Below are 12,926 nucleotides of genomic sequence, written 5' to 3'. Positions count from 1 at the left end.
GGAGAAATTATAGAAAAATCCTGTCATACTTTCCTTTGTCACAGAGAGATAAATCTTGGAAGCAGGACCACTCACAGGAGCGACATGGAGATGGTTGCCCTGCAGCTTCCACATGTTATGTGTGGGGCAGGGGAAGGATTTTGCTGGATTCTTACCAAGCATAGCCTCCCAAATGTACTTTGGAAAGGTTCGTGAAACCTTTCCTGGCTCAGAGATTTAGCTGTTTCCTTAAAGAAATGCAATTCTCAATTGTCCTCTGAGGCCCTTCCTCACTTTTCCTGCCCCGACAGAATGGAGATAGCGAAGTACAAAAACCCCGTTAGTGCCTCACTGAGGGAAATGCTGTAGGGTGAGTTCAGGCGTCAAACCCCACTCACCTCACAGGGAAGAGACCTGGTGCTTCTTCCTGCATCACTGGGAAAGATTGTATCAGTTCAGATAACAATACAGTTAATGTGTCTCATGTATTACAGATGCTTTCAGTGGCATGTTTAATAAAATTACATTTCTAAGCTGAGCCATCCATAAAAGTACAAGTAGATAGTTCAGTTGCAAAGAGCTGTGTTCTGAAGCAAGTAGGGATTTGTTTTCAGTAGGGAAAGCAACCCATTGATTTAGACACATTCTGTTAAAAAATACAAGTTTTACTGCTGTTTGTTCTTTGTGAATAGAGTTATTTGTGTAGCTTTTACGTTTTATTCAATCCTCCAATAATAATCAAAGGATCTAATTTTTAAATGTTTAGCAATTCAATGAAGTACAGAACTCATATGGTTACTTATTTTTGTTTCAAAAATATTTTCTCTGTGAAAGCTACCTTGCCTTCCTACGGCTCAGGGAATTACAATTCTCGTTTTGTGAGGGGAAAACTGAGGCCATGTGCAAGCTTCAAATAGTTGGTTTTCTTTGGGTGACAATATAGGCTTTCATTACAAAGCCCAGATTTTCTGGAGTACTGAAGCACAGCTGGTGTTCTTTGAATGGGGGAAGTTGATGTTTCAAATTCTTGGAACCTTCAGAACGTTTGAGATTGATCATGTGTTTTTTCATGGTAAACTGTATTATTCAGAGGAACATTACTAACGAGAAAGCGAGCCTGTCATCTCACCAAGTGCGGTGTGACCTACACAGGAACAATCAGACAACGTGATTACAATGTGTTGCTTTTTATGTGTACACGTACCCACAAACATATTATATATATATATAGATAGATATCTTCACTAACATATCTAATGAAACACATTTTTTGCCAACAAGCAACAGAAGAAGAGCATATCCCAGCACTTCCTTGGAGACAGACCAGTGCAGAAGAACAAAAGAGTATTTATCTCTGTGAATTATCAACTAGGAAGTTCCTAAGCTGCTCTTTGTGCATGGATAATGAATTTTCCAGCAGTTTCATTTAAGACCTGTTCTTCCACAAGCCTCAGTTTTAACACAAGATATAATCCTTCTACTAGGTAAACACATTTCTGCTTTATAATTAAAAACTAATGCTTTGAGTTTTGATTAGCACTGAATGGCAAAAGAACTCCTCAGTAATAGCTAAATGTCTGTCCAGACAGATGGACAGCTGTGCTGCATCACAGTATGAACTTCAGGGGCAGAGCCAGAAACTCCAGTTCAAGAACCAGTCAGAAACTTCCATGTATTGATAATTATAGTAAGCTCATTTGTTATGGAAATGAACTCTATGGCTGAGCTAAGCACAGACCTAAATATTAAGACCTTAAAGATTTAAATTGGGACTAACACCAATTTAGATTTGAGCACTTGGACGGGTGTTGACAGTCAAGCTTCTGGCAGCAAACTTTCCGCAATGGTTGCCTCTCTCTAGTATACTCTGGCCTCCCACAAGCTTCCATTTTCTTTTGTTCACACAGACCCAGTTTGTAGAATCATTGTTTGTCTCTTTGATGTTCTTTCCTTATTTTTGAGCTATTTCTGACATCTGCCACTCTAAGTAATTGTTCTTGGGCTGGTATTATCCTCTGAGTTTACCTTTAGTTGCTGATGGAAAATTCCATAAGAACACAAATTTCATTACCAGTGACAGAACAGCTTAAGTAATATAGATAATACATAAGTCATCATAAGGTGTAATGAAAAGAGTGATACTGATTTTTGCAATGGTGGGTGTTAGACAAGCAATTCAGTATCTCTATAAAATTAACTCATTAAGTATCATGCTATATTTGGAAACCAGCTTCATCTCTATAAAAGCTAGCTTCTGCAGCAAAGTTCCTGGTAGGGTTTGGACGTCTCTCTCCATGGCTTTTCCCTGCCTATTTTTACCATGAGACAGGCAGGTATTGGCAAGACATCTGAAAAGGTACTCAACAGTCTCAAACTTAGAAGAAAGAGCCCACTGAAGTTCCTGAGCTTGCAATCGCTGGTGTAATGCTTTTCGCCCTGGGATTCATTCTATGTTCTAAACATATTACACTGATGATACAGAATGATTGAAAATAGTGACTCTTATACAGGGGACCATGCACCGAATGACAGCCATCTGATGTCACCGTTATTTGCTCGCTCCTGTAACTTGAGGTTACAGTATTCCCTTTCCTGTAGAAATGTACCTGGCCTCCATTCAAGAACTGTGAAAAAATCCACAGCAACAGTCGTAAAATGTCATTTTTTTTTTGAAAGAGAGCCTCAATAAGTGATCTAAATGAATGAAGCTTGATTAGCGTGCTGAGAAAAAACACAACCCACTGTCAAGCATGTCACTTGCCCATAAAAAGAATCTGTCAGAGCTGAGAAAAAACTTGAGAGAATCTGTACCAGGATTCAGGCAAAAGATTAAATAAATGAGAAAAGTTTAAAATGGTAAGAAATTGTTTGCCATTTTAAAGCAGCTTTACTTTCCTTATTTTATTTATCACTGAGGCACTACATTTTCTGGTAGAGGGAGAGCAAGGAAAGCTTTATTTTCTATATATAATAATAGCGGACTTTCAAAAATGCTTTTCTTTTTCCTAAGGGTTTTTCTCAGCGACATGAGGAAACAGTAAACACATACCTGTCAGAAACATTGGTTTCAGACAATTCAGAAGATGCTGAAAATTTTTCACTTGCAAATTAAATAGATAATTATGCTAATCTCTGAAAAAAAGTGACAGTTAAGCAATCACATTTCTGGTCTCTATGCCGTCATTTTTTTCAGCCCTCCAATGGTTCAAAAAGTAACATGCATTACTAGTTTTACTTTCTGCTTTGAAACTTCGTTCTCTGAGAGCAAGTCAATTTTACTGTAGCTTCTGTTCCTGACGACCTATTAAAAATAGGCAAAATCATTTACAAAATTGGTTTCATTTTCTATCAAAATTAAAGTGATTCATACCTAAAGCAATGGACAGCACACAGAAAAATAGAAGCGTTCCTATCAAGGAGGATTGGGGTGAGAAATCAAGTTACATGTTGATGTTCAGCCAAGTAGTAAGCACTATTATCATTGTCTGATTGCCAACTCTTTTTTTTTTCAATAGTTTGACGCAGACAGAGATGAAGAAGAAGTGTTCTCTGACATAAGTTCGGCAGTTGACAATAAACTATTCGCAAACAAAGAGGCTGCAGCAGGTGAGTTAATGTAAGATTTAAAGAACTACATTTTTATACTGCATTTGACATTAGTAGGATTCCTTTTTCATAGTCCTCAAGTGTGGATTAATGTACTGTAGCAAAGTCTTGACTGACCTCAACATTTGCACAGCCAAGGGCACACTTGGAAACTTCATACAACCCACCTAACATCTTATCTACAAGCTCACCTTAAAATAATATGGGTAGTCCACTAAAAAACTACAGCCCTAATACAAAAACCAAGTTGATCACTTCAAGTTGTCAGCTGTTTCAGTTCCAGATGATACCTCAGTGTTCACCAGAAAATCAGTCCTATGAGATCAATGAACATACTTCCTCCCTAAAACTTGGTGCTCATTCTGAAACTGTGCGAATATGTCAGGCATTTGGGTGGGTTATTTATTTAAATATTTATTATTTGTGCTTACTGAAGCTTGAATGTCTTCAGAGAAAAAGCCTCTGAGGGACAAAGGAATTGAAAGAATTGAAGCTAAAAATCAAAGTACTGAAAATCCATAACATCTGTCAGAAATATTTTGCTTGAGGGGAACAGAAAAATGTTCCTTGGTGGCTTCACAACTTTTTCTTTTCACACATGGCATCCCTGGCTGCCCACCAAGCAGACCATGAGGGTTATATAGATAGATGAGGTCACAAATGTCTTGTCAAACAGCACACAAGAAGAAAATTTTAAGTGAAATATTTTTCTGTAGAGTTTACTGGCTTTATTAAAACAAATATTAGATATGCATAGTAGAAAAAAATCATGTATCTGAGCTCTGTTTACAGGAAAACTAATCTGCCATAAATTGGCAGACAAGGTAGCTTCAGTTATTTGTGATCATGAACAATCTTCTGGGGACAGCCAATTCCTAATTGATGAAGCACGATGAAGTCTAGTAGGAGCAATACATCTATTAATATTATCTTTTTTTGACAAAGGGAAGATTACTTTTTTCTTCTAACAAGACATTTGCAAAGAGCAGTATTTCAGGCAGAAAGACTAGGTCATGTTTGAAAGGATGTTCAATGCGAACTAGCCTACAAAACCCACCCATAAGGTTTTTTTTATAATGTTCAAAAGAAGATAAAGGTGAATTATCCAGGCAGGGGTGGTGGGGTTTGATAACGATAAAAAGTGCATTAGCTAAAAACCAGGTTTCTAGTGGTCAGCTTTATTCTTGTGTGCATCTTATCTCCATTAAGGGGTACGCTTTCCTCTTTTGTGCTTAACGTTATTCCTAGAGGCAAGAGATTCATTCCAAACGTAAAATGGCATTCCCATTGCATAGCACGGTATTGATAATTATCTGTGGATTTCCTAATTAAACAAGCTAAGTACTGAATAGCAAGAAAAGGAAAGAAGCAGCATAAAGGTACTAGCTCTCACAGATTGGCAACAGCTAAACAATTTGCACAAATTGGTTGTGATTCTGGATGAGGTCCAGTCAGCTCCTTGAAAACCTGATCTACTTAATTCCTCACTGAAATAATTGCAGAGCTATGAGCTTTATGAGAAGCCATGCCACAGTCATCTAATTGGTGCCTAACCTGAGCACCAATAACAGCAAGGAGATTTGAAGCAGGATTTCTAGAGATCCTATGAGACGAGATATTTAATTTCTAGAGGTCACAACTCCAGCATTGGCTTGATCTCACTCTTTGTCTTTTAAGCTTATTAGTAATATTGCAATATATTTTGGTTCCTGGTGGCTAACAAACATAGTATTTCTAATATTTTCATACCTCCACATCAATCTAATTCATATGCTATACTTGTAAAATCCAGTTGTAATCAACTGTGTAACAATGTATGCTGAGAGAAAATAACTGAATATTTTAATAGATTAAAATACAATTTTCTCATTGTTGCCTTCTATGACATATTAAGATGGTTGCTAAGAGCAACAACCTGTCATGAAACTCAGTGTAAGGTTGCAATAAAATTTGTATTAGAAACGTCTCACAGAGAGCAAAATTAAAATGTAGTCATTCTAATGCTTATCAGTCCTTCAGTAAATTATTTCTCTTATACTCCACTCAAAATTTATCTTCTAAGCATTTGCCTTGCCCGAGAACTAATATGCAACATGTATGTTCCATAATATTAAAAGACATTTTAATTTTATTGAGTTTAAATATGTTTATAAGAGAAGCAACATGTTTCACAGGATTGTGTTAGATTACTTTTATGACTGTCAGTGTTGGAGTGTCAGACAGTGCAAATACTGTAGATGTTAAAATATGAGTATGGGCATATTTGAAGCAATGAACCATATTGAATAGAATTGCCGCTAGGATTTGAAATAAGTAACGGATTTAAGCAGAGATTGGAAATACATTAGCTGATTTGCCAAAACACAAATGGTCCAAGGAGCAGACTTAATTAACTCACTTGATGGGGTATTAGCTACCTTGTAATGGGAAGTTTAAATCAACTGCAGATAAATTTAGACAGATCAGTACAAGTTAGTTTCATTGTATAAATGAATTTAGTGAACTGTGAAAAAGCAGCGCTTGACATTCAGGTTCATGAAAACTTAAGGATGAACACGCTTTCAGAGAAAGTGACACGCGCCCAGGCTCAGAACACTGAAACACCAGAGACATTTATGGCCATAACGCCCCTGGGTTCTGGAGTGCATTTCTGTTATGCCTATAACAGTCATACCCTCTCAGCTTTCTATGGCCAATCCTGTGCAGTTCAGCTTAGGAGCAGTAAACAATACGTAAAATATGGCATAAAATTTAAAAGTACAGCCTCATGGTGAAGGAAGCAACTGAGCATAGCCCTGTACCTCTCCCTGACAGGGGCAGCTCCTGTCCAATCAACTCAGCTCGTCCCTCAGGGCTGGGTCATTGGATCCTCTCGGGTTCCTAGCAGGACAAATGTTTATGAATGATGCCTTCAGTGTCAAGATACAAAGCCTAGGGCAAAAAAAGGGAATGCATTCTAGCTGATCTGCTTGCTCTTTTTTTTTCCAGCAGCCTGCTCCTCCCTGGAGAGCTGATTATTCAGTTAACAGGGATTTAATAAAAACTTCCAACTGACTTATTTTTTAATTGTGCAGTACTGCACCTGATAAAACCCTCTCTGTATTTTCACCTGAAGAAAACACAGGGCACATGAAAATGACCGGGTTTCCCTTACCCCAACTTTATGTGTGCCCTGAAATTGAAGAGGCGTATTTAACTCCTAAGAGTACCTTTTCAGATCAGGTGCTTGCAAGCTATTCCTCCATGGCAGTAGAGCCTTCATGCATTTTCTTAATTTTTTTAACTGTTGAATTTCTCTGTTTGAAATTGATACAGTTACTCAGATCATCTGCAGTAGGCTCATAGAAGCACATCAAGGCTCTAAGCTAACTAAGAGCTGAAATTATTTGGTGGAATGGGGCATCCCTTTAAACGGAATTCAGACAATTCAGACTGTAAGACTTTTCTCCTAATGGTAAACAAGTATTATTTCTTTTTAATAGCCTAGTTCTCACTTACCAAAGGAAAAACAACTCAGAAAAGGCAGTGAAACTTCTGATCAGCAGTTTTGTTGCACATGCAGCCTGCAGACCCACTGGAAGCAGCAGGGCATGTTGCTTCCAAACACTTCAACCAATCCTCCTGTTTTCCTTAAGACAACATTTTGTGTTTCTGCTTCAATAGCTGAACATTGCCACAAGGTTTACATGAAATGCTGCTGATTGAAACTTGGGCTTAGGAAACCTGAGCTGAGTTTTGAATGATCCCCTTTCCAACACTGTCCCCTCAGCTTTAGCCTTGTCAGGAGCTTTGCCCCCACCAGCACTGCTGACTGACAGTGCCTTGCAAAGCTGCTGTGCCGCATGTACTAGCAACTCGTTAGCGAGCCTGTTGCCCTCCCCTAGAAGACCTGTTTTAGCAAGAGTTAGTCCAAACTTAGCAAAATATGCTCCCATCCAACAACTGAGCTGGAGGGTAGCAAACTAGTGATGTGTATCCATACATACTGCACCAGGTATATCACAGGTGCTCTTACATGTTCCCTCATTACTTTATCTTGTCCTGGGAGTAGCCATTTGCTTCCATTCATTTCTGGTAGGTTTGTCCTTAGGCAATTTGAAGAAGGGTAGAGAAGTCTGTATACCGTTCAGTGACAGAAGGTTATGGATTTTGTTAGTTTTCATTGAACCAAGAAAGAAGAGAGACATACTTTAAATTTTCCTGACATTCCTTGAATATACCTTAGAAAGGAGCCATGCTTCCGCAAGGAAACTGGTGTCCTAGTTCCAGGAAAAAAAAAAGGCCTTTAATATGCTTGACCATATTAAAAATACATCACCATTATGGCTTTTATCACTTAAGATACATTATGGATGAGTATTCGTTTTCAGCCTGACCTTTAAGTTTGTGTCACCATCTCTCATATTAAAGTTTCTAACTAAAGATACATACTGTTCTTGGTAGTTAAGTGACAGTTAAGCAAATACTTGCACGCAAATGGCTTTAAAAGTGACTGATGTGTCAAGGTAGGCCAGTGCTGGTGGTGACTGAGGCTTAGTTAAATTTTATTATTAACAAGGATGCAATGTTAAGAGTGAGATGTCACTATGTAAAATAAATACAAATATTTTCTCAGCAGTTGTAAATCTGTTTGGTTGCCTATATATTTACAAACAGGTATTTTCATAAGACCATAAACTGTATATGCCAGAGAATGTACTGCATTTATACATGTGACATTCTGCGGCAGCAAGAGTAAAATCCCTTTCTGTTATTTTTTTATAGCAATCTGATAAAGTATACATGAACATTAGGGGGGAAAAAACCAAAACCACCACCACACACCAGCAGATGATAGACCTAAGTCCTTCCCCCGTATCTCTTACATGGTCCAAAAAGTTGCATCAAAGATTAATTTGGCAGCAATCTCAATATGGATTGGAAATTAAGACACCCTGAAATCATCATCTCTACCAAGCAGTTATGGTTTTAGTCATCATGACATCCAGTTCCTCTCCTCTGTTCTCTCTCTTAGTCATGTTTAGTTCACCACCTACGTAGATTATTACTATGTAAACTTCAAAAGCAAACAAAAGCAGGTAATACATAAATGCATCTGGAACAAACAGAACCACAAAATTTGTTATGGATAGTGCTTGTTAGAGAGCCACCCATACAAACATCTCCAATGGTGAGAAAACAACTTGGGGTTAGTAATAGTTTTAAGATGACGTATCCTCAATGCCAGTGCTTGCAGCAGCATCACACCACCTAAAGACACCTGTAACCCAGGAGGGGGGAAGGTTTTTTCTCTTCCTCATCAGCAATCTTGTCTGACTGGGGACATGAAGGCACTAAACAAAGCACATTTAATGGTTCCCCTGGTGTTACCTGCTGCTCCCCGCATGATGATAGTGATCTGACTCACCTGGGGCTACTGGCTGGTTACAGTTTTTACATCTCTGTGTGTCATTACAGTATTTTTGTTATTCTCAGTTTAATAATGGTGTGAAAAATACTCCAGTAGTCACGTGCCTATTGACATTTGAATGTGTATTGAACATACATAGGATTTGGTTTAGGGTTGCACCATCTGGAGGGCACAGGAGACCATTTCCTACCTTGTTGCCCAGGAGCGAAATAACCTGAACAGGGTCATAATGCCAGAGTATGAATGTGTTGTCCATGCTACACCCTTCCTATGTTTAAATGGAAAGATGATTAGTGGTTTAGCCTCCCATTTGAGTTTAGCAACGGCTACCCCTCTACATGACTTCTTGAAATACCAACCCCAGTTTCTGTTATCCTGCACCTTCAGTAGCTCAGCTGTAGCTGAACTGTAAAGCTCAGCCAGGTCAGCAACTGAATTTTATATCCCAAGTGCAAGATGCTGCATGACTTACTGATCCTTGCATCCACAGGAGGATGATGGGGAGAAGGGGCAGAGCCACACTGTCACCTTGGAAAGGGGCAGGATAGAACAAGAATGGGGACTTGCTGCTTTGGTCCCATCAGCATCACTCCAGGATCCTTAGCTGCTAATCAGCAGTTAGTATTTCCTTTCTCTTTCCTAGATGTGATTTGTATTCTCCCCGGAGCCAAGATCCTTGTGGCAGTTTTACAACTGCAAGTCATGGCAGACAGAACACCCTGCCCAATAAATTGGCAATCTAACTGAAACAATTCACCATTTAGTATAACCATTCCTTATTAAGATTTGTGGTAGCTTTTATGGATGCTTTGAAAGCTTTGTTAATGGGATACCACTCACCTGGCTACTCTCGCACATCCAAATGGATCCTTGGATCACAGATTTTGCATACATACAGACAATATTATAATATTGTAGTGTTTCATCACATAAAGTGAAAATTTCCAGTCCATTTCTGAAGTCTGGCATTTGTTTTTTTTTTTTCCTATTTTAGGGCCAAATGAACTTGATTGCAACCTGATTATGGATTCTGGAGATGCTGTTTATACAGAATTTGACTTTGAAGACCAGGTAATTATGTTTATACGGCCTCTCTCTAGACAGTTTTCTAGTTTATGTACATCTTGTGCTATACAATTTGGCCTGAAAGAGGCGGTGAAACTTTAAGGGTACCTAAGCCAAAGGGCTTTTTAGGTGCAATACATGAAAATTTGTGATGTACAGAGGTTGCTTTCTAGTTATGAGAAAGAGTGGACACTATTGTGTTATTAAGAGCCCATATCTTCCATTATTGTACATTGTTTATTTCCTCCACAAATTTTAAAAAGTTGACAAATGTGGCAAACAGAATTATTGGAATGCATTGTAAATTCACTGTGTATATATGGAGTAAAACATTCTTCAATAGAGGCATGAAAATACAAAAAAGTATGAAATGTAGCTAAAACCATACCAAGCATTCTCCCCTGAAAAGGTATTTTTAAGAATAAAACAACAAATGCTTATAGTATGTTGAAACCAGCCTTTCTACTTACCCTATTCTGTCCACGTCTAAAACCTAAATTTTGATAGCGTTTTCCTTGTACATAGGAAGAAAGAAGGCTAGAGAGGGTAAAAAAGGTTGTATGCGTCTTTCTCCTCTAATCTTCATCTCACAACTGGTAACACCATATCTGGAGTACAGTGCCCAGTACAACATATGGAGCCGCTTAAGAGAGTCCAGCAAAAGGCCACTAAGATGATTAAGGGACTGGCCCATCTCTCCTATAAGGAAAGACCAAGATTGCTGGGAGCATTCAGCCAGGACAAGAGAAGGCTCAGGGGCAATCTCATCAATGCTTACTGAAATCTGGAGGGAGGGTGCAAAGCAGAAGGAGCCAGGCTCTTTTCAGTGGTGTCCAGTGGCAGGACAAGAGACAAAGGGCACAAACTGAAACATGGGAGGTTCCCGTGGCTTGGATTCTTTGTTAAGGTTAAGCAGTAGTATTCTTGTTACTGTGCTGTGAATAAGCATTGAAAGAATATATATCAAGTACGAACTTGCAGTTGAAGAAAGTCATTGTCAGATGCTTCATATTTATGTATCTCTCTCAGACTGAAAGGTTTTAAGCACTGTTTTTACTTCATTTCTCCTTCTCTGTTTGAAGAGAGTATTGCACTCTTGCCAGAATGGGAATGTGTTGGTCTGGCAAAATAATGAGGAAGGCTGACCACCACAGCTGGCAGAAAGCATATTTGCTATTGACAAAGACAATAAGGTCTCATCATAGACTCCTTGTTTAGCCTCATGTGAGAGCCACATGCAACTTCATTCAAAACTACAATCAGTGTTTTTATGGACCGTGCATTGTATCATCAGTGAACCGTATAGTTTGAACTTATAAATTAGTATAATTTTCATCTATTTCTTTCTGTTCATTTTTTTGGTAACTATAAAACTTGTGCTTATTATTTGAACATATACATTTTTTATATATATGGAAATATAAATATTTATATTATTAACAAATATCTTTATACCCAGTCCATATGAGATGCCTCGTACAAATATAAAGAAAATATAAAGGAGAAAGCAATTGCAACCAAAAGCCCTTACCATCTAAATTTTGGAAAGGCTGAAGCAAGTATTATAGACAGAAGCAAAGAAAGGAGTGGAGATTGCCATAAAGTCATAATACAGTCTAGCTATCCAGTCTAAAAAACAAGATTAGAAATTACTCTCAGGAAGAAAAGATCAATAACTAAATTCAGGAGAGAGGAACTGCTTGCATTTGAAACTTGAGCTCATTTTGACTGCGGCGGTGATTCAATACTCCAGTGATTTACCACATGCTGTTTATGATTGCGCAAAGCATCAACAACCTTTACTCAGAGAATCTCAAGTGGAAAAGGAACGCACGTCTGGATACAAATGTGTCATGCAGTGATGTTATCGCATAGGAAATCTGTCATGAGAATGTGGGGGATAAGAAGGCTGGTTTCTAAGCAACCTTACACAGCTGAGCTGCTAAAAATGGCTGAATTTTAGCAGAACATCTTGGTAGTCACCGAAAAAGAGGAGCTGGGGGTTAGAGCAGCACACAACATGCACTGAAGACAAAGCCACAGCTGGGGATGAGCATCACTTACCACAGCTGAAGCGGATGTATAGAGATACCTTTGCACTTTCTCATACTTGGAATGAGCCAGGAGAATCTACCGTGTAAACTAAGCCAACAAAGTAATATCCGAGTTCTTCAGATGCGCACTACTCTTTGCAGAGTAACCTCTCTTACTGGCAGGCAGGAGCAAAGAGAATGGCTGGTGTGGTTCCAACTGCTGATAGAGCCACCAGCTCCTCTCACAGTGCTTCGAAATACAGCAACATGCTTTGAGAAGCACTTGGTACCTGTCGTTGAAACAGTGCAAAACAAAAGTAACACAGGCCAAGATCTGGCTTTTCAGGAGGAGTTGGCAGGGGAACTGAACTAAAAATAACTCAGAAAGAGCTTGAGCTTTGTAGTGTACATTTTATAAATGAACGTTAAATTCATGTAACTAAATTAAAAGCAAGCTGATTGTTTTCTACCAGCTATGCATGAATACTTCAAGAACTAGAACACTTGTAATCACTAAGTCTCTATGGCATTGAAAGGCAGGAGGGAAATACTCACTGTTTTTTTTTTAAAGGCATTTTTTTTTTTCTCCAAATCACTAATAACTATTTTTCTGCTCTTTCTGAGATCTGTAGATGTCAGATTCCTGTATTACAGGGGGAATCATCCAGGTTTTTAGAATGACTGCCCAAAACATATTATTCCAAAAGATAAAAATAAAAGCAGCCAGTCCCCCTCATGGAGAATGCCTTGTGGAAGAGCCAGCCAAAGTTTCACATGGTAGCAATCTCTATAGACTTTTCTGGAGTAATGATTACACTACTCATGACTTGATT

The 12,926-nt window shown here is 38.5% G+C and overlaps 1 protein-coding gene across 2 annotated transcripts in view; it reads left to right on the top strand.

The window, feature by feature from the left end:
• The window catches only part of AK5 (adenylate kinase 5), a 90,522-nt gene that overhangs the window by 42,310 nt on the left and 35,286 nt on the right, over positions 1 to 12,926 (top strand). For both annotated transcript variants that reach the window (XM_065071262.1, XM_065071261.1), the window contains exons 7-8: positions 3,495 to 3,585; positions 9,990 to 10,066. In XM_065071262.1, the coding sequence (XP_064927334.1) occupies positions 3,495 to 3,585; positions 9,990 to 10,066 (168 nt within the window). The remainder of the gene's footprint in view (positions 1 to 3,494; positions 3,586 to 9,989; positions 10,067 to 12,926) is intronic.

The sequence above is a fragment of the Columba livia genome, chromosome 8, assembly GCF_036013475.1.
Source record: "Columba livia isolate bColLiv1 breed racing homer chromosome 8, bColLiv1.pat.W.v2, whole genome shotgun sequence".
NCBI lineage: Eukaryota > Metazoa > Chordata > Aves > Columbiformes > Columbidae > Columba > Columba livia.
This window is presented reverse-complemented; position numbering and strand designations above follow the sequence as displayed.